This window comes from Rhipicephalus microplus, chromosome 7, assembly GCF_043290135.1.
Source record: "Rhipicephalus microplus isolate Deutch F79 chromosome 7, USDA_Rmic, whole genome shotgun sequence".
NCBI classification, from domain to species: Eukaryota; Metazoa; Arthropoda; class Arachnida; order Ixodida; family Ixodidae; genus Rhipicephalus; species Rhipicephalus microplus.
In genome coordinates, this window is record NC_134706.1 from 19802128 (window position 1) to 19822612 (window position 20485).

The 20485-nt window shown below is 46.4% G+C and overlaps 1 protein-coding gene across 1 annotated transcript in view; it reads left to right on the top strand.

The window, feature by feature from the left end:
* LOC119180349 (transmembrane protein 114) overlaps window positions 1–10153 on the top strand; it is a 144389-nt gene extending 134236 nt beyond the window's left edge. Inside the window, exons 4-5 of the mRNA XM_037431536.2 lie at window positions 8378–8475; window positions 9752–10153. Coding sequence (XP_037287433.1) covers window positions 8378–8475; window positions 9752–10018 — 365 coding nt within the window. The 3' untranslated portion in view covers window positions 10019–10153. The remainder of the gene's footprint in view (window positions 1–8377; window positions 8476–9751) is intronic.
* Window positions 10154–20485: the final 10332 nt, after the last annotated feature.

Below are 20485 nucleotides of genomic sequence, written 5' to 3' on the forward strand. Positions count from 1 at the left end.
CGATGTCTCACATATCGCCTACATCATCATACCATCCTGACTACGCCTATGCAATGCAGGGCAAAAGCCTCTCCCGTGTTCCGCTAATCAACTCGGTTCTGTACGTGTTTTCTGCTGCCATGTTATAGCAGCAAACTTTTAACTCTCGTCTGCTCACCTAGTTTTCTGTCTCCCCCTAACGCGCTGACTCGCCTTTTCTTGAAATCCGGTCAGTTACTCCTGTAATGACCAGCAGTCATTCTGCATATACGCGTTACGTGCACAGCTCAGGTCCATTTCCCCGGACCGTGTCCGTCACCAACATATGAGGCGTCATTTCACGACGTCACGCAACGTCACGCCATATGATCTCAGCTCACCAACATTTGAGACGTCATTGTGACGTCGTACAAGGCGACGACAATTTATGATGTCATCATAAATTGTCATCACTGTCGCTTGGTCAAAGGAGGATCCATCACAGATTTGATGATTGATATGTGGGGCTTAACGTCCCAAAAGCACCATATGATTATCAGAGAGGCCGTAGTGGAGGGCTCCGGAAATTTCGACCACCTGGGTTTTTTTAACGTGCACCCAAATCTGAGCGCACGGGCCCACAACATTTACGCCTCCATCGGAAATGCAGCCGCCACAGCCGGGATTCGATCCCGCGACCTGCGGGTCAACAGCCGAGTACCTTAGCCACTAGACCACCACGGTGGGGCGATCCATCACGGAGACCGGGCGAAAACTTGCGTGATTCCTCCGATCACGGAGGCCGTACAAAACCACGTTAGGTGCAGAAACCTTTCGAAGAAAAAGAGAAAGGAGGGAACAAGGTTTTCCGATAATAATTTGTTTATTATTTAATAAATATAAAATAAAAAAATAAAGTTGCACACACAACGGAAACGCTTGAGTTCATTTTGGGACTAACGCGACCACAGCAACGATGACGCTGGAATCTTCGATGACACACTTTTAAGTATGCCGACGCGCCTAGCCATGCATCCGATCAGTTCTTATCGACGACTGTGTGCACCAATATCGTTGCAATCAGAGTTGCTTGGACGGACAGACTATACTTAAAAAGTCCCGAGAGACGGGACTAGCGCAGTGGGCTTGTCCCACATTGACAAGCATGCTAAGCCTGACCGCTGCATCGTGGGATTTATGGACGCGTACCACGGCTGACCCCTCTTGTTGGGTCTTCCGATGGCCGAGTTGGCTTTGACCGCTGTCCAGTAACGAGGGGCATCGCCAGAGGATATGCTCCAAGTTATAGCTGCTTCCCCAAAACGGGGGCACGAGCTGCTGTAGTGTTACCGCCGTTTCCTAGAAACGTCCCCTCACTCAACGCTTCCCCTTGACTTGAAAAAGTCGATGCGAGTGCCCTCTATTGGCCGACCAAGTCACTGCATATCGGCAATAATCTGCAGCGATTCTCGAGAAGCGCAGTGTCAGTTTAGGGCGAGCGGTGGCGCAGTGCTCAACTCAGTCAAGTGAAGGACGAAATTCGAGTCGAGGAGCGTTTGTGAATACGGGGGATAGTATCGGCGTATAAAGCTTGCGAAATAAAACCTAATCTGGGTTTTTCTTCCGGGCACGAGTTCACACAGTACCGGGATTTCCCTTTAATCGGCTTAAGTACTCCCTGTCTTCATCGTGACGATCACGTGACCGCACGTATGTAGTACATGCGTAGCAAGCGAAACGGGCGCTTTGAGTGCAAGTACATTCTGCTGAAAGCACTACTTTATGAAGCCGCAATGCTGATCTCAACGTAGCGTGTACAATAAGAACAGAAAACTATACAGTGCGGCAACAAGCCAACACGCAAGCTAACAGACAACGTGAAAGCCAACAAACAAGCAAACAGACAACGTGATTTGAGATGGCGGTGGAGGCACGAACTGTGAAGAAGTGTTGGGAGTCCGTGTCATCCGGATTTTCTATAGATGAACGGGAAAAGAAGAAAATTTTGCGAAGCAATTCTTACCAATTGTCAACAGCAACAAAACACGAATATAAATGAACATGAATAAACAAGAAAAATGACAAACAAACGACCAGAGAATCCGATTTGCGTTGAAAGCATTCGCGAAAGACTTGGTGTTCGTGTTACCCGGGGTTTCAAAAAGAAAATGGCGGAAATTGCGCGAAGCAGTCACTTAGCGATATACGTGAACGCAACACTAAAAGAAGCAAACGAACAGAAAAAAAAAACGAATTGAAATTTAGGCAATAACGCGAGTGCTCACAGGAGTCAGTATTTCCCGGCGCTTTCAGAAAAAAAAAACGAAAAAAAAACAAGGCTAGTACGAGAAACGAGAACTACGCAAAAATAAAAATAAAAGAAACAGCTCAATGGTAAATCGGGGACACGTAGAGGGAAAAAAAAAAAGCCAATGAAGTAAGGAGCAAACAAACAACGCTACAGGCGGCTCGAAGGCAGAGGCACGAGCGCTCGCCTAAAGTTTGGGGCTCGTATTATCCGGTAATTCGAGAAAAAACGCGCAACAAAAACGAAAACTACGCGCAAAAGACAATCGGTGCTGTAAAGCGCGCGTTCGCATTACATAGACGCCTGCGCCGCCCTTCCAGGTTTTTCTTTTTTTTTTCCCCAGTTTTGCTTCGCCAAGAAGCCGGTTCAGGTGCGTTTCTCCGCTCTTGTTTTATGTATTATTTTCTTCCTTCTTTCTTTTTTTCTTTTACTTTTTTGTAATCGTCGGGAACTCAAAACGCGCGATCACCTTGACATTTCTGAAAGACGGCGTGAGCTGCAAGGCCCGCTACACGGGGGCCTGAGGAGAGGCATGCGTATACCGAAACGATCGTTGTTAGTTGCGTGCAACATTCACTCGCTCGTATACGGACGCGCGAGTTTAATGTAAAAGACGACGCGATTGACAATGTAGTATGAACATAGTCGGTATATACGAGTCGAGGTTTGGTTCGTGAGTTGCGTGCAGTGCTCGCGTATGTGTTCATAGTGAAAAGAAGAAAGTATACTTGGCAGAATCGTGTGCCTAGAGGTATTCGAGGTGAGACAGTGTTCCGTGTATTGGTTCGTGCGTTGGCAGACATCCTAAAATTGTCGTCCGTTCACCTGTGACGTCCACCCGCCTTCCAGAGGCAACGTCGTAGTTAAAACACAAATCAATAATCCGGCCCCGCCACCTATAGGAACAAAGAAAAAAAATAAGCCAGAGAGTATGGGGTGGAGCAGCAACCGCGGGCACTGCTAACTAATCGGCTCACGTAAGAGGCCCCCTGTTTCAACAGTGTATCGAGAAAACGAATCACAAAGCCTCACACCCGTAAAGCAGAAGGTGGCAGCTGAAAGCAAAGAGCTACACCCACGCCATAGCGATGCATAGAATGCTTTAGCATAAAAGCAGCAGTAATTTTTTTAAAGTACAAAAGAAAAGAAACCATGTCGCCTGCTGCTAGTTCACTGCAGTTTACACCAGTGTGACAGCGGCCACGCTGGAACGCGCTGGAACCGTTCCAAAGAGGTCGTCGTATCAAAGCTCTTTCCAACAGAACGCAATACAATAAATTAGCAGTGCACGTAGAATAAAAACGATGGTGTCAGAAGAACGCTAGGCAACACAACTTTAGCTATCTATAACAGAATAAAGATCTTTTTTTTTTTTCCTCAAATAGAGATATTGATGATAAACTGTCACAATGTTCGCTTGATTGACATAGTTTCGCATTCTACGATTTCACTCTGGTGAACACTTCCGTTTTTGCTGTTGATGTATGCATAACCAAAAAGCGGTTCGGCATGCGCACTTGCCAAACTATATCCAGTCTCAAGTCAGGTAAATGAAGGGCCATCTAGACTCCTGCCGTTGCCGAAAACTGGCCTGCTCATCATCATCACGATCTCCTAACCTTTAAATGCCCCTATTGGGTTATTCTATAAATAGGAGCGCACACAAAGAAGAAAAAAAACAACAAGCTAAACAAGGAAATAGTCAAGAATATACCAAGTATAATCAAAGTAATGTTTAGAAGGCAACACGAAGGGAAATGCACATACAGTCCCATACAGACAGGGACAACCAATGCAACATAGCAAAGCCGATACCGCGCAGGATCAGCCAAGTGTCGTCTGCTTGAGATATCACACACACAAAAAAAAACAACGTGAGTTATGCTCATTTGCTGTCATTCCCACTAACATAAGAGTCAATACCATAGCGTCGTTGCCAGCTGCAGCTTCCGCCGCGGTGGTGAAGCGGTTAAGGTAGCTAAGGTGCTATGCTGCTGACGCGAAGGTTGCGAATTCGGCCCCGGCAGCGTCAGTCGGATTTGGGTTGAAAGACAATGCTATAGATCGAGGCCCGTGCTGGTTAAAAAACACTATATGGTAAAAATTTCCGAACCTTTCCACTACGACGTCTCTCATAACCACATTGCGGTTTTGGAGTGTAAAACCCCAGATAATGTCAGCTTCAGTTATCGCCATAAAACCTGTCGTCTGTTCATTAGATAAACACGAACACGACAAGACCGACACGTCTGCTAAATGCCGTCTGTATCTTCAGCTGTCGCTCAAAAATGTGTCATCTGTCCATGCGCTCGCAGTTTACACTGAGTGTACATACAACAGCTACAGCCAACTCCGAAAATAGGTCGTTCTCTATTCAGCTGCAGTCAGTTGTCACATGCAGTGCCAGCCAAACATGCAGTGACAGCCAAATGCCGCCTTTCCGGCTGTCCATATCGTCCGATCAGCTGCTGCGGTTCGCACTAATATCACAAAACCGATACCGCAGCGTCAGCTATGCGTCGTCAGCATCAGCCATCGCCGAAAAAAAAAAAAAAACTCATTTGGTTCCATCGCGCATATCACATCCTCAGCCATCGCCGAAACGCTGTCGTCTGCTGGCTGCACCCAACTGCGCATGCGCGCACATCACGCGTAACGAAGCCGTGACAGGCGCAGCGGCCAGACGTCTGCGTAAGCGCTGTTTTTGTTCAACCGGCATCGAGGCCAACGCTGACGCCCCCGAGCGGGCCTTTTGGGCGCAGCGCAAAGGGCCGACGCATGCGGGGTTTTTTAGCACGCCGGAACAATGCGACGCTCGCCAGGGTGTTGTGAAGTGATTCGAGCAGAAAAAACACAAGGGGTAGAGGGAAACTTTGAATAAAACGACGGAAGGGCGGTCGGTTGCAGGCATCCGTGCTTGTAATTCGCACGCGCGGCTCGTGCGTTACGTGCACAACAGCCGCTGCACAAGGTCGGTTGCCGAGGAACGCCTCAGGTACAGACGTAATTGGACGTGATGTAGTACGAATGTCGGAACGACTTCGTAGCGACGTACATCAGCGCTCAGCCTTGCTTTTTAGGCTTAAGTGAACGACGCAATCGTCTGCACACGATTCGCCTCAAAGCAGACGAATGACGGCGGGCGGAATTGCAGAGCGAAGAGAGTCTCAAATGTATCTGACCAACGAATGCTGTAGTTGGTGTTAATATTTCTATGCATTATACGTTGAAGTCGATCATTTATCAAAAGCGTATCATTGAAGTCAATCATTTACCAAAAAAGTATCACGAGGACTAACGCGGAGCACTCCGGAACTGCTCGAAGTGCACTGTTCCGTTTCGGAGCTGCTTGGATAAACTGGTTCCACAGGGGTTACGTGTCATTCACGTGAACACGCATAAAGGTAGTTCTACGCAGCTATCTCGCTTATTATTAAACCGTACGTACCGACTAACGCGGCGGGAATCAAACCGTGAGTAATAAGAACAGACCTATAGTATACGACAAGCTCTCCTCGTTTCTTCAAAGGGGTCATGACATGGTCACCCAACAATTGACGGTTTTAGGCAAAAAACGAAAAGTGGAGAGACAAATATGCTTGCATGTTGAGAAACTTAAAGCGCTCAAAATTAATTCCTAGCCCCCCCCCCCCCTCGTTGTGCTGCACCTCGTGATAATAACGACAGGGAATGATAACTCAAACTTCATAATTTAACTTTGCATGTGACCACTTCCAACACGGTAGCCAGACAACTGATCTATACCACTCGAAATTTTTTATTTTTTTATTTTACGGCTTTCTAGACCTTAGATGTGTTCCACATGCCTCTTTCATTCTTTTCCCATTCGACGAACACAGACCGACGCCGTTAGCAGCGGGATGCGCAACGGAGTTTGTCCTTCGCACGGCGCGGAGCTCCCTAGTCTATTCTATACGCGGCGATGGATGGATGGATGGATGTGGCTGTACCCTTTAGATCGGGCGGCGGCTAACGCCACCTAGCCGCAATACTTAGTAAACTAACCATTAGAGTTATCTTTTTTTTTCCTATAAACAGTGAGGTTGAGGATTCGTACTTTGCAGTGAAGGGTTTAATTTTCACCCGTGCCTTGACTTTAGCCACCAATCAGATAACCTCCTTCTAGTTAAGTCTACCCGCTTAAAGTCTATATTGCCCTCACTGTCCCTAAACCCCAGTGCTTTGAAAAACTCTGCGACATCATCCTGAACTATAGGGTGAAGCCCTTTACAGAACATTATCAAGTGTTCGGCAGTTTCTTCTTCCTCTCCACACGCACTGCATACCGTGTCTACCCCTTTGTATTTGGCCCGATATGTCTTGGTTCGCAATACTCCCGCCCTGCCCTCAAACAGTAGAGAACTACCCCGAGTATTATCATAGATCCTTTCCTTGGCAATTTTCTGCTTAAATGTTCGATAGATCTCTAGTGCGGACTTCTTAATCATGCCCATTCTCCACATGTCAGTCTCCGTTTCCTTCACTTTCCTCTTAACCGATAGTTCTTTTTGGTTTGGCCACCTGCTGTTTTCTAAGTATTTACCAGTCAACTTCCTGGCTCGCTTCCTCCATTTTGTATCGACATTCTTCATGTACAAGTAGCTGAAAACCTTCCTAGCCCAACGCTCCTCCCCCATTTCTCTCAATCGCTTCTCAAATTTTATCTTGCTGCTAGCTTCCCTGCCCTCAAATGATGTCCATCCCATATCACCTTGTACTCCCTGATTTGGCGTATTCCCGTGAGCTCCTAAAGCAAGCCTACCTATTCCACGTTGCTTAATTTCTAATCTTGCTTGAACTTCTGACCTCATGCACAAGACCGCATCGGCGAGCGTGCGAGTCGGAGCGCCCTCTGGTTTATTTCGCGATAACGATTGTCTCGTCGAAGCGGAACGGTGGTGCGCAGCGAACCAACGCGGTGCGCGACGCTTGGCGTAAACGCACTACATTTCGGCGGATGGGTGTGTCTTCTAAATTGAGTGCACGCCCCCTTTTACCTGTGCGTTCCGGTTTGTTTGTGCACATTGGGGGTGGACAGGTGTCCGTCGCTCAGCAGGAGTCCCTGACACGCGGGCACGGTGCCAGTCGAAAGCTCACTCCCTTTTTTTTTCTCCTTTTGTCGTGCCAACGTGTGGTACACCAGCACGGGACCAACCATGGATCAGTGTAAACACAATCCCGGCTTCGCTGTCGGCAATCACCAGCTGCGAATGCAGCTTTGTGCGCCAACAAAAGAATGTGCCACGTTCGCAGCTATGAGCCACGGGTGGGTCGGGCCGTATACAGATTCATAACAGCACACTAGAGAGAAAAATTGCGCTAGTGTCTATGGGGGCTTCAACAAACAGCACTTGAGTCAGCGTCAGGATGATGGGCAGTACACGGACTTGCCTAAGCTTTATTCTTTCGGCTCCGTGGGAAAGGGACAATAAAGTCAACTATTAAGTCGAAGTTGATTGTTGAAACGGCGGTTTAGAAACCTCGTAGTGTTACTTTTGTGCCAAGGAAGGGCCTATTTTGAAGAAAAAAAAAACGCGTTTTAGTGCTCCGCATCGGATTAGCGCACTTCAAATTGCCCGCCTCAAGAAGCGGACCGAACGGACCGACTCACGTCACTGTTGCCATGCGCAACGTTGCCCGGCTTTACTGCGCTAGCAGCAGCAGACCGAAAGCAGAGGGAGCCACAGCTGCAACAACGGCCATTTATCAATTTCCCGCCATTGGCTCTGAGATTGCCGACACTTTTGTTGCAACTGCGCCCCACTAGATGGCACCACCTGTTCCGTGTAACCACACGAAAAATGAGTTTTTGAACGACTCGCACCAATCCCCATAGTAACGTCCGGCGGTTCTTTTAAATGCGAAGCACTTCTTAGCGAACTTCGGCGACTTTGAGCGAGAGAACAGCATCACTGTTGAATCAAAATGCGAAAGTATATATGTTTCTTCCCTAGTAAAGAAGGAAGAGCCGGTCAAAATGTATTGAGCTTGTTCGTTCCGATTCCCCAACCATTGTCTGTTGTTTGTGGTGGAGTAATTGTTACCATCTCGAATCGCAACGACTCATTTTTTTTTTCTTTCTTCTTACAGCCTTGACAGTGGCGGGTGCGATGGGACTGTGGCACGGTGTTGAGTACTACGACTTCAAGAAGCTTCACGACAGCCAGTCCGTCTACTCCTGGCCAGCCGTGAGTCCTCTACTTTCTGTCATTCTCACGAAGTCACAAAGGTAGTCATCATGAAGAAACTACAAAGAAAAAATATCTGAACTCTGTTAGTAAATCACCTTTCTGCAAGAGCAGAAAGAGATCCCCTTAATGCCTAAAGATATTTGATATATAAGCGAGAAAATGCGCAAAGTAAGTAACTGAAAGGCAGGCGGCAATGCATTCCCGCCCGAGCGAGCTGTTCCGTCATGGATAATGGCACCTCCTGCTTGGGCTTACTCTACTACTTGGTACTATAGGGACGAGACCCGTCACTGTAAGACCAACTGTACAACAAAAAAGATAGAACCGTTACGATGCACGTGCGATTTCTGGCCGTTTCTCTATGACGCGTTGAAAACACGTACTGTGCATTAAGACTGAACGCAGCCACAAATTGCTGGGAAATGCTGTCGTTTCAGACCTGTATTCAAGCCTCAATATAACAAACTCAGATATAATGAAATACCGGTTATAACAAAATAATTGAAAAATCGTTTTGCAATACATATAGTGTTACCAATATATCTTTATAACAAATTTTCGGATATATCGAACGTATTTTGCTGCAAGATGCAACATTGTTATAATGAGGTTTGAGTGTTAGTTGGTTACAACATAAAAAAAAGACACTTCCGCCCACAATACCACAATGCGCTACACTCACCTGTGCAAGACAGTCGTGCTAGCTAGTTTCTGCTCGAACACCAAGGAATAGTTCTTGATACCACACATATTAAGAAATACATGTTCATTGTCACTACCTGAATCATTGCGTTTCGCTAAGCAGCAGTGTCAGAATCACTGGTGAAGTTTACCAAGACGTTCATGTCTCGAACGTGAAACGAGCAATGCAAACTGGTGTCTGTTCGAGAAAGCCAACTATCTAAAATACTCGAGAACTGCTTGATATCATGGAAATGTACCACTGCTATTGTATGAAGCAGGGGCATAACCTAAATTTTCTTCGGAAAGGTGAAGGGGGTGGTCACCTCCTTGAAATGGCGATTTTCGCGCTGTATGCCGTGGCGGGAAAATTTTCGGTGGGGGGGGGGGGGGGCTTTGGGTGCCATTTCCTGGTAACATTCATGGGATGAAGCATTTATGCAAACTTTGTGTGGAAAGGACAGCAATGGCTGTGTAAACTTACATTTTTTCCTAATCTGTTACTGACTACAATGGTCTCTATATTTTTGGCACCGTCTGTACACACAGCTGAGATGCTATTTTTCCTCCATCATCTTCTCCCTCTGTCCAGATCCTGCGGCGCAAGGGAGTAACCGACTTCGCCTACGGCTGGTCGTACATGCTTGCCTGGGCCGGAGTGGGCACCAGCCTGCTCACGGGCATTCTCTTCCTGGCATCGGCGCGCTGCCTGAGGCGCGAGAAGAAGGCCGACCAGGCCAAGAACATGCAGTACCTGATGCCCGTCTACCCCGACAAGAGACAGCCGTACGGCTACGCCGCCTATCCAGGACCATACGCCTACCACCACGGCTCGCAGTACGGGCCGTACGGATACTGAGACGCATCCCCCATCACACAACTCTTTTTCTCGACGTGTGCGCACAAACAAAAACACCTCACCACCACGAGAACACACCGCCAGGTGGCTCTGCTGTCGCCACGGATGGCAGTGACGTCATCGCTCCAGCTGTACCAGACGAAACAGCTGTTTTAACAAAGTGAAATTAACAGAAATGATGTAGGACACAAAGAGGCAGGCAAGGATAAGTGCATGTCCTTCTCTGCATCGTCTTTATGTACTGCTTCGTTTGCACTAATTGCACTTCGTTAAGATGCAAGATTAACTAGCCCAGCAATCTGTACAACTGGAGAAATGCCTAAGAGGGCTCGTTCATATTTATAACGCGGCGGTTAATGCAAACCTCCGGTTAGGTGGTGTCTAAAGGGCCTGTCCATTCGGAGCTATGCGCAGGTTGTCCCAAGCAAGAGCCAGAAATCTCAGAGGCTATGCTTTTGTATACTGCAAACGTAGGATCCGATCACAGGGTCAGTAGGGGGGCGGGGGCGGACATAGACGTCAGAGTCTCCCGATTCTGCCCTCACAACTTCCGCTTCCGTTATGTTGTAAACCCCTCCCTTTGATAATTCTGATACTTAGCTACAGCTGGAAAGAACCACAACCCTGTGTGTGTGTGGTTTGGCTTCCCGGGAAGCGTATACAGGTGCAAAGCATTGTGCCAATCACACTTAGTGTAGGAACTGACGAAAGCGCCACAATTGCGTGCTGTTTCTTTCCAACCTGATGAGTTGAAGGCGAGGCCTAACGTCTTCGCCACGCTTAGGGAAAAGGAAATGTAATGAGTACCACAGCGTTGTTTTTTATCGCACTAGGCGTAGCGTTTTTCGAGGCTTCAGAAGACAATGTTCGTGGAAGCACCATAGCTGCGCATTTTGGTACCTCGAAGCACGGATAGTTTTTTTGGCACTCGTGGATGTCAGCCTGTTTCTCAAGCCAAGGAGCAACACTGTACAATATTTGCACGCCTAGCTTATCCAGGCCGAGATAGTACAGGCATTAGGCTTAGCGTCTAAAACATTGTCAGGCTTAACATTAGATGGGAAGAAAGAATTGTACAGTCACATCGGCTCAGGAAAACAGGCGTCAGGCTTAGCATCGGAGACGATATAGTTAGACAAAAAATTCATCACACAGCCGTTACTTCGACAATTTGGCGAATGTTACTCCAGCACAGATAGCCTTACCCGAAAAAGATAGCGATCGCATATGTAAAATGTAGCCAGTAAATAGAATGAGATAATGGTAAGAGTACAACGTGATCGAAAATTTAATTTGTGTTTTGTTTTTATTTGCTACTGTTACAAGTAGTACGAATAGTGGAGAGTTGAAGGTGTTTTGTACGTCACAGCGGCTGGGAAAAAAATAGATTACTACAACTTCTTATTTTCAGGCAGGAAAAAAAAATAAGTGGCCTGGCAAAGTACTTTTTGCATGAATTACTTAACATGAATTTAATTTCACGGCTGGCGGCTGCATCGCGATGTAAGATATCTTCCCGCGCAGCGACTTTGCCACCCTTTTTTCTGTACATAGAACTTCAACTTTTTTACACTCTAATCATTTTACTTTCTGTCCCTGCTGGGTCCTCCATCTATCGCCTGGCTTAAGCGTTCATTATTATTTTTTATATACGAGGCATGTTTAAAGCAGAGTTATTGCCGCCTATTAACTCTAGCTTAAGGGAAAACACATCAGCGTCATCTCGCGAACAGAGCAACTACCCAATCGGGCAACCGGCACGTGACGATCTTGGAAGCTTGATCGTTGTGAATCTTGCTCTATATCATGTGACGTGCAACTGACGTCACATCCTTTGACACTGACCGTGGGCATGTGCTAGGCTCCGTCACAAGTCGTTAACATAATTTGCTAAGACTATACGTGGACGCTGATCCAGACTTAGGCCAAGGTGACCTGTAACGTGTACCAATGTTACTAACAGTGTCGTACAGTTAAATTAACTGTGGTTGCTCACAAGTTATTTCGGAATGACACGTGCAGTCACTGGAATTCCCAGCATGCGAGGGTGAACAAGTTTGCGCTCCTTGTTGGCGTAGCAAGTGCCGACGTATCAGCCAGCCTTGTGACATTCCAATTTCCAAACGTGCGCCAGTGTCAACCAATCAAAGCTGTGTGCTTCAGTCAATGGCGCGTATGTAACGAGATCATTTGATAGAACCAAACAACCAAAATGAATTATTCATCGTTACTAGCTACTGCGTGCAGGGGTGTGGTTAAGTATCTACTACATGTGACCCGGTACACAGGACTAACATGTCGTTCCACTGGAGAGTTTCTCAGAAAGTGCTGGTTTCGAGAAGACCCATATGTTTCATGAAATTTTATTTTTGTTTTCACCTTTCTTCGTGCCAACATCAAAACAAGATCTGTCACCGCTAGTTCTCTTAGATTCCACATCTATTTACTTAGTTTTTTGTTTGTTTGAATGACAGGAACTATGAAGTAGCTGATTTAGGCTTCACGTTCTCTCGTTTAGGCATCAGGTTTCTCTTCCCCAAGTCAGCCGCTTCAGATGTTCTGTCAAACTGAACAACACCTCTACAGCGCTTCCTGTTATGTGTTATAATTTAATTCAGAGGTAATAAAAACACATCAAGGACTACGGGGATCCATCTAACAGTGCGCCCGGGCACAGTGATACTCATGAGTGCACTTCATGGGGCCACCTCGAGGGAAAAACCAGCAGCTTCCGGTAGTTCCCCGAGCCTACTACTATGCACCAAACCCTGTGTGCGCGGTTCAAACACCAGTGTAGAGTGTTCGCTTTGCAGGTCCCGAGGACGTTTACTCACCACTAGGGTTCGGTGTTCCAATCTATATATATATGTACACATATATTTGTTTTTTTTTCTTTCCAACAAAAGTTTCACGAGGGTGTTCACGTCAGGGGCTGCACACGTTTTGATTGATCTGCGCGCATCGCTCAACACAGCAGCAGATGACAAACATAGGAACACGGAAAACGACAGATTTCCGTGTGTGTTGTGTGGCGCTGTTGACGGGGCTATATAGGTAGTACACATTTTACACTTTTTTTGTGCGGTGTGTGCTTAACTAACAAGAATGGATGGTTAGCTATGTAGCAGTTTCGCCTGGAGTGTTTAACCAAAAAGCAGTCGAGGTGCTTTAGAGAACGATCAACCATTAGCAGAAATTCACACACACGAGTTGTGCAGATGATCAAATGATTAGGAATGCTCCCAGTCGTAGGTTGTGCAGATGACAGAAAATTAGAAGTTAACAGAATGAGAAATAAACCGGAATAATTTGTACACAATAAGTGATGCCAAACAACACAACAGAGAAAAAAGTGTTACAGTGGGAAAGTATATTGTCTAAGCGTACCGGTTAGGCTACAAAAAATTGCTGATACAATTATATGAAACAATGTGCTGTGCAGAACTGCGTTACGGCTTGATGCTGTAGGCATCCTTTTTTTTTTTGTACTCGAGCGAGTCATGTAATGAGTGTGCTTGTAGAATGGTTTTGAAATAAAATAGATGTGAACAATCAGCAATAAACGTCTGTTTTTTTTTGTGCTGCAAAAGGCATGTGCCGAATGACATAAAGGAAATAAAAAGGTAAGTGCTTTCGGTACAATCCATATGTAATATTGCATACTGCATGTTCACCCAGTCGAAATTGAAGGAAGTAGGAGAAACAGTGCTGGTTCCCAACTCTTTTTTTCACTGCGACCTTGAACGGTAAAGCGCGTTGAACTGTTTACAAATGTGTATTCTTTACAGTGGACATTATGCATACTTTCCCACTAGTATGTATCATTAGTCTAAATAAGAGCATATTGATTTTGAGACAACCCCCCTCCCTCACAAAAGAAATAATGAAGAGTATTGCGGTGTCTCAAATGCATGTGGCATATATTTATTACTACGTAAAAAGATAGAGAAAAGCCCGCTCTAATGGAGCTCCTGTGTAGCGATTGCTGAAGTTCTAAATAGTCTAAATCAAGCGCTAAGTGCAGCTCAGCTAGTGTGAAACCAGAGGAAGTGTGTAAACGCGGGCATCAAGCGATTCCCTAGCAATCACGCGTGATGATGACAATGGTGGTGGACTGTTCCTTTGCATCGGGGGACGCATTCAGTGTCCTGGGCTCAACAATAAAGAAAAATTAAAATCACATCGGAATGAGAAAAAAACACTACAAGGGCAGGAGACGCGCACATTGGCCGAGGCGGTGGCGCACTCCCACGAGCGGCGCGAGTATCAGCCGGACGCTTGAGAACCGCTTTCCTCGATCTTGGTGAAAACATTGCGACTAATTCTGGCTCAATTGTGCAGTTAATATTCTAGAGCTTTGTAGTTTATTTTGCACTGGTCTTGAGCAATTGTTAGCTTCCTTTCATGACTGCGTTGTCTTTCGCGTGACCACGCGACAAGGTATACAGTGCATGAACAAGCCAAACCCCCAGAGTGCTATGCACTAAAAACTTCCGGTTTTGACGGCGAGAAGGCGGTATGATAGTGACTATGAACAGTCTCACACATGCTCAATACTTGTGGAATTGGCGACTTGTGACGTATAAAAGCAGCAGCTCTGTCGGCTGTTATCAGTTGCGCATGCTGCTCTTGAATAAGCGATAAATGAATTGTCATCCGGCAGCGGATCCAACAGGCGATTTCGGCCGCTCGCATAAGGCCCAGTTTTCAAAGCGTGCGAACTGCGTTGACTCTTGCGATAACGTTCATCGTGTATAGTGTATCTGGCTTGCAAGTGGTTGGCGACAAAAACTTCAAAAAATCTAAGTAGAATGTTTTCTACGCAAACGAAAAAAAAGCCCCTTTTCCGACGCCTCAAAACCATGTCCAAACTCGTCGAGTATCTTAAAGTATCATTAAGTTTAGTACGCTAAATGTCGTACAATTGCCATTATGGGGCTGATGACTCATTCTGTCGATTGATTCATTGTTTCAGTTCATTGTCTTTTAAAGAGACGTTAAACAAAACAGCAATTTTGTGCAAGGAAACTATTATTTTGCGATTTCACAATACCAAAATCATCACGCTTGTCGACAAACCATGATTAATAGGCAAGATAACGCGCGCAAGACAAATGCGAAAAGTGACGTCAACATGACGTTCCCGCATCAATCGCTGTGACGTCATAGATTTTAAAGGCGTCCACTAGAGGGCCTATGCAGTTACTAAACGGTAAAATTAAATACGCTGTCCTCGAAGTTTATAGAGCCATGGCCACTCTAGAGCCTTGGCAAACAAAGTTTATGAAGATTTCGTCGAGCAAGTGAACATAAATAATGATAAGTGAGCATGAATAAATGATTGCGACATCCTTGACGTCATTTGCAAAAATTGTGGCGCAAAATTTAAGAATGAAAACTTGAGCTTTATTTCTCACCTCTAATTAATCTGTAATGATGAAATTAACGACAATGCAGTCTTTATTAGAGAATAAAAAACCCCCAGTTTTGCCGCCAGGGCGAAGCCATGAATGCAATAGCAACAACTCGAAATGTAACGCTGAGAACAGCTAGCGGATCGTAACGTGTAGCGCGCTGCTCGCGCACAAATCAGGCACGAAAACAACACACACAGGACGAGAGATAACTAACAACGTTTACAGCTCGACGCTTAACGCGCTGTTTAAGCAAACATGACGCACGAGACATGAGTGCGAACTAACGAGTGTCCGAGTTCTTACTTCGCTGTGTTTGAAAAGCGCGCTCTTTTCGCAAACGGGGCCGGCCCAGCGAGCGAAGTCAGATTTGTGACCCAGGAAATTCGCGCAATCTTTGTGGTAAAAGCACACGATGCTCCCCATCGAAGGATAAGCGCGCGCGCACAAGCACCTACCCCTCCCCCCCACCCCCAGGACAAAGTACGCGCGTTGGCCCATCCCGACGAGCCGGGTGCCAAGCGCGGACGGCTTTCAGGGGCGAAGCTCCTCTTAGTCTAACCTTGTTATCTGTCGCGCGTAACCGAATGAAGAGACGAGAAAGAAAAGAAGCCGAAAAAAAAATGGACGACCAATTTTCGTCTTATTTCCTACATGGCGTTACTCTGCCGCAACTCTCCGATCGGTTGCTGCGCCCGCTTCGCCTGAGTGCGCGAACGAGTACTCTTTCAGTCTCCAGAATAGTCGCCGTACGTGGCGGATCCTTGGTGGCAGGGGCGGCGCCAGGATGTTTTTACTGGGGGGCAACCACGAAAAGTGAGTTCCTCCGGGGGGGGGGGGGGGGGGCAAGCCGTCGGTTGCTAGCTCTGCGTCTACTAGGTTTTCAATATATGCTTCCGGGCACTTGGGTGGGCATAGGGGGGCAGGCGAGAATTTTGGGAGGGCTCCAGCCTACCCTTGCCCCCCCCCCTGGCGCCGCCCCTGCTTGGTTGGGCATGGAAGAAGCAGAGTGGCGGGCGCATTGAAGACGCTTGCGCTCGGCTTCCTTAGCTCGCGTCTCGTCGGTGTTACCCGCGCGCCATCTGCATTCTCGAACGCATGCACGGATGGACGTTTTGCCCCACTCATCATCATTCACTCCGTGAATACGCCGTGATTTTTTTCTTTCTTGAATTGTCATACATATAAATACGTATACCTATACAATGCATGACGGCGGCAAAAACCAGCCGACCGTTCATATAATTACTATCGCCATAAAACGGCGCTAAAGACGGGAGGAGAAGAGGGCACATACATGGCGCTGGCGTTTATAGTAGACATTTTCGGGTTTCGGTGTATTGTTGTTAACTTTGGTGTGCGTGCCGTGTTTCCGTCGAACATTCAGTAGATAGACCGCACTTTTGTCGTCGTTTTTTATCTGTCCGTGCTTTATTTGCGCAGACTGTCATGACCAATTTTCCAACTCGCCATCTGCTTACCGTTTATAGTAGAAGTTGTCAGTCTAACTTGATTCACTGTTTCGATTGATATGTGGCGTTTAAGGTCCCAAAATTACCGTATGATTATGAGAGACGCCGTAGTGGAGAGCTGCGGAAATTTCGACCACCTGGGGTTCTTTAACGTGCACCCAAATCTGAGCACACAGGCTTACATCTCCGCCTTCATCGGAAATGCAGCCGCCGCAGCCGGGGTTCGATCCCGCGAACTGGGGGTCAGCAGCCGAGCACCTTAACTACTAGACCACCGCGGCGGGGCAATTCACTGTTTTGCTTTAGTGTCTATTCAAGAAAAGATTTTGGCTTGCGCACACAAGCTGTGAAATACGGAAGGTTCCGGCGACCGTAGGAATTTATTAAAGACCGCTTAAGTTCTCCGAATAAGGCGGGCAGTGGCACGCCGCCTTCGGTATGCTGAACGGAAAAACCAGCTCGCTGGATGCGCGCCAAAAAGAGGTCCTATCGAGGACGGTCAAGGTAAGCTGGCAGCCTCCAAGCGATCCGTTCGGCCGATGACACAATGCGCGTGTTTGTACAGCTGCTGCCCAACGTGTTGCAATGTGACGCTGGATGGGCGGCGCCTCGGCGCAGGGATGACATCGGCACGCGAAAAGTGCCCGCTGCTACAACTTTCACCATCGCATTTTACAAACTCAATAGCTCTATCGCGAAAAATCTCGGCGTCATCGGTTGCGAGCGTATCCAGGCCTTCAGTCTAGAAAGCAGGCGTTCGAACAGGGATTCACGCTAGGTACTTGCAGCTGTCTCGAAAGCAAAAGAGCAAATAATTTAATAAGTAAAGCAAAGGCGAAGCATGCGCAATGCAGAATTTTAATTCATTATTTACGATTTCATTTCATAAACTTAATTTCAGTTCGACGTTTTTTTTTTTTTGATACATATCCCACTAATTTAAGAATCCTGCCACCCGGTTCGAAGGCCAATCCCCATTTGTGGGTCAGTAACAGTAGAAGGTGAAATAATCAACACTAGGGAACGAGAAGTGCGACGGGTGTTGAAATTAGAGTGTTGATTTAATTTTTTCATCTATTACTTAAAAAAACAGCTTCATAGTTGGTACATTTGAGTCAGCATCAAAATTTCTTTCTAAAATGCGGCTGGTGGGTGCTTACCAGTCCTACCAGCCGATCTTGCTCGCGCATTTCACAGCCAGATCAGCAGCCTTGGTGACGTCGCATTACAGGAGCATGTCGTTCTGCGAATGGGTGGTTGAAAACGTGTTCGGCAATAGTCGCAGCAACCTGCAGCGATTCGCAGATTTAAAGCGTTGTAATAAATTAGACAGCTCACGCGGAGAGCTCAAATTCGTCTGCAAACGACCCTTAAGACTTCGTCTACCGGCCCAATGTGTTTGAAAAATCGTCAAAACCATTTCAGTGCCCCATTAGGTTGACGTCGCGAGGCATATATTTTCGCGGCACAAGTTCTAGGCTATATGAACCATTGATATATATGATAATGGTGCGCGCACACGAGTTCATCTCCCAAGTTACCTCGGCTTCACTGTATCGCGTCAGTACTATTTCAAACAGTGAGTGATGGGTTGGGTGATTGAAGTTACTCCCCCTCGAAACTTTTGCCACTTTGCACGATACATTCACACTTGCATTTACACATTCACAAAGATAACGTACTGCTCATGGCTCCCCCCCCCCCCTCCAAAAAAAAAAGAGATAATCTACTAGAGTGTAAAACACATAAAAAAGTGATAAAGAATTGTCGTTTTTGAGATCATAAGTTTTTAGCGCATGACAATGGAGGGTTTTTCATCTGTTTGTCTGTTGTTTTCGAATTTCGTGAGCATATATACGTACGCACCTCGAAATAAAATTTTGTTGGAAGTAAGCGCTCCCTTCTGTCCCTTCTCTTGTCCTATGTTTCTAACGCGCTACGTCGATTAATAGAGATAATCTAGTTCTCGAATTGTATTTTCGATATCACCCTCGAATACACCAACCAAATCGCACGAAAGCGTCACTGACCGTGGCAAGGCCCTTGAGTTCTTCATCCAACGCCGCCACTGCAGCTGCACCGAGAAGCCAAATAAGGATTCACCGCAGTGACGTCAGCCGAGCCGAAACGTCGCGCATGGCGGCGCCACTGGGCCGAGCGGCACGTCACTGCGGTGGTCTCTTGCAAATAGCGTTGAAGTCAAAATAGTCCGCACCGAATCGCGGCAGTGTAACTTAAAGGGACACTAAATGCAAATGACAATTTGCCAGTGAAAGCTTGATATATGACGCCTAAAACAGCAGTGCCTTTCTCACCATGAAATTAGGCTAAATGTATAACACGACGTGTGCCACAAGTGGACATTCGCGAAATCGATCCCTACGAAGTGAGAGCGTCCTACTACAATTAATCGCCAGTAATCAAACTAGCTACAATAAAATAAGAACTTTCATGTGCATCGAGAGACATACTAAAACACTGCTTGACCGTTTGTTTTATTTATAGGAAAAAAAAAACACTTATCGTTCCTATGGGGAATGGCGCGAATGGTTCAAAATTTGTTTCCGGTTGGTTAGGCTGGATAAGTGGTGCCATCTAGCGGGGATCAGTCAACCCAAAGCAAGCAGAACCATGACCTCCAAGACTGCAGAAAATTGTTGAATGGCCATTGTTGCTACTGTGCCTCCTGCTACTTTGGCTCTGCTGCTGCTGGTTTCAGCGGCCGCGTAGTAAAGGCAGGCAAAATTGGGCACGGAAACAATGACGTCCCAGAGTCCACTTGCGTGGGCGACTTGAAGTGCGGTAACGCGATGCGGACCATTAAACGCCATTTTGGTTCGATAATAAGCACTTCATTGGCACGAAAATAGCACTACGAAGTTTCTGGACCACTATCAAATATAAACGTTGACTTAATATTTGCATTTAGTGTCGCTTACCAGCAGTTACGAATGACAATATTGCAGCCATCTCTTGAACAAAGGCTAAACGACTGAGACCAAGGAAGAAGACAGGATGAGGTCTACTCCCAGCTGAATTTTATTTTGCAACCGTTCCGACACCTGACCGGTTTATTAAGAAATAAGAAGGCCCGGAGTGCCTTTTTCACTCCCAAAGCCAATCAGGCTTCAAAACGTCGAGTTTTCTAAAATTTTTCGGTTGAATTTTCTTTTTCTCAAGTTTGCAACCCAACCAGGCAGACTGCTGCTGCTTGTTCACCTTTGGTTATCGGAATGAATGTTCAATGGGTGCAGTATATGGATATTACTTGCACCTTGACTGATGTCTTATCTAGGGCACACTGAGCGTCAGATTATGTGAGCAAAAAATAATAATGAAAGTGATGAAAGCACAACTTTACACTAATGAAAACACGGAATTGTGGTTGAGGATTTTCAATAGACACAGTAATAGAAGTATGTACATAGCCATCGCATGATTATATCAAATAAAGATGGAAATTGAACTGATACAAAGAAAGTGTCATGCAGGAGTCTGTAAACAGCCCGATGACGTGGCACAACCATTCCCAAACATGCCCAGGTAATATTTTATGTTCTGCCAGTGAGCTACCTTTGAGC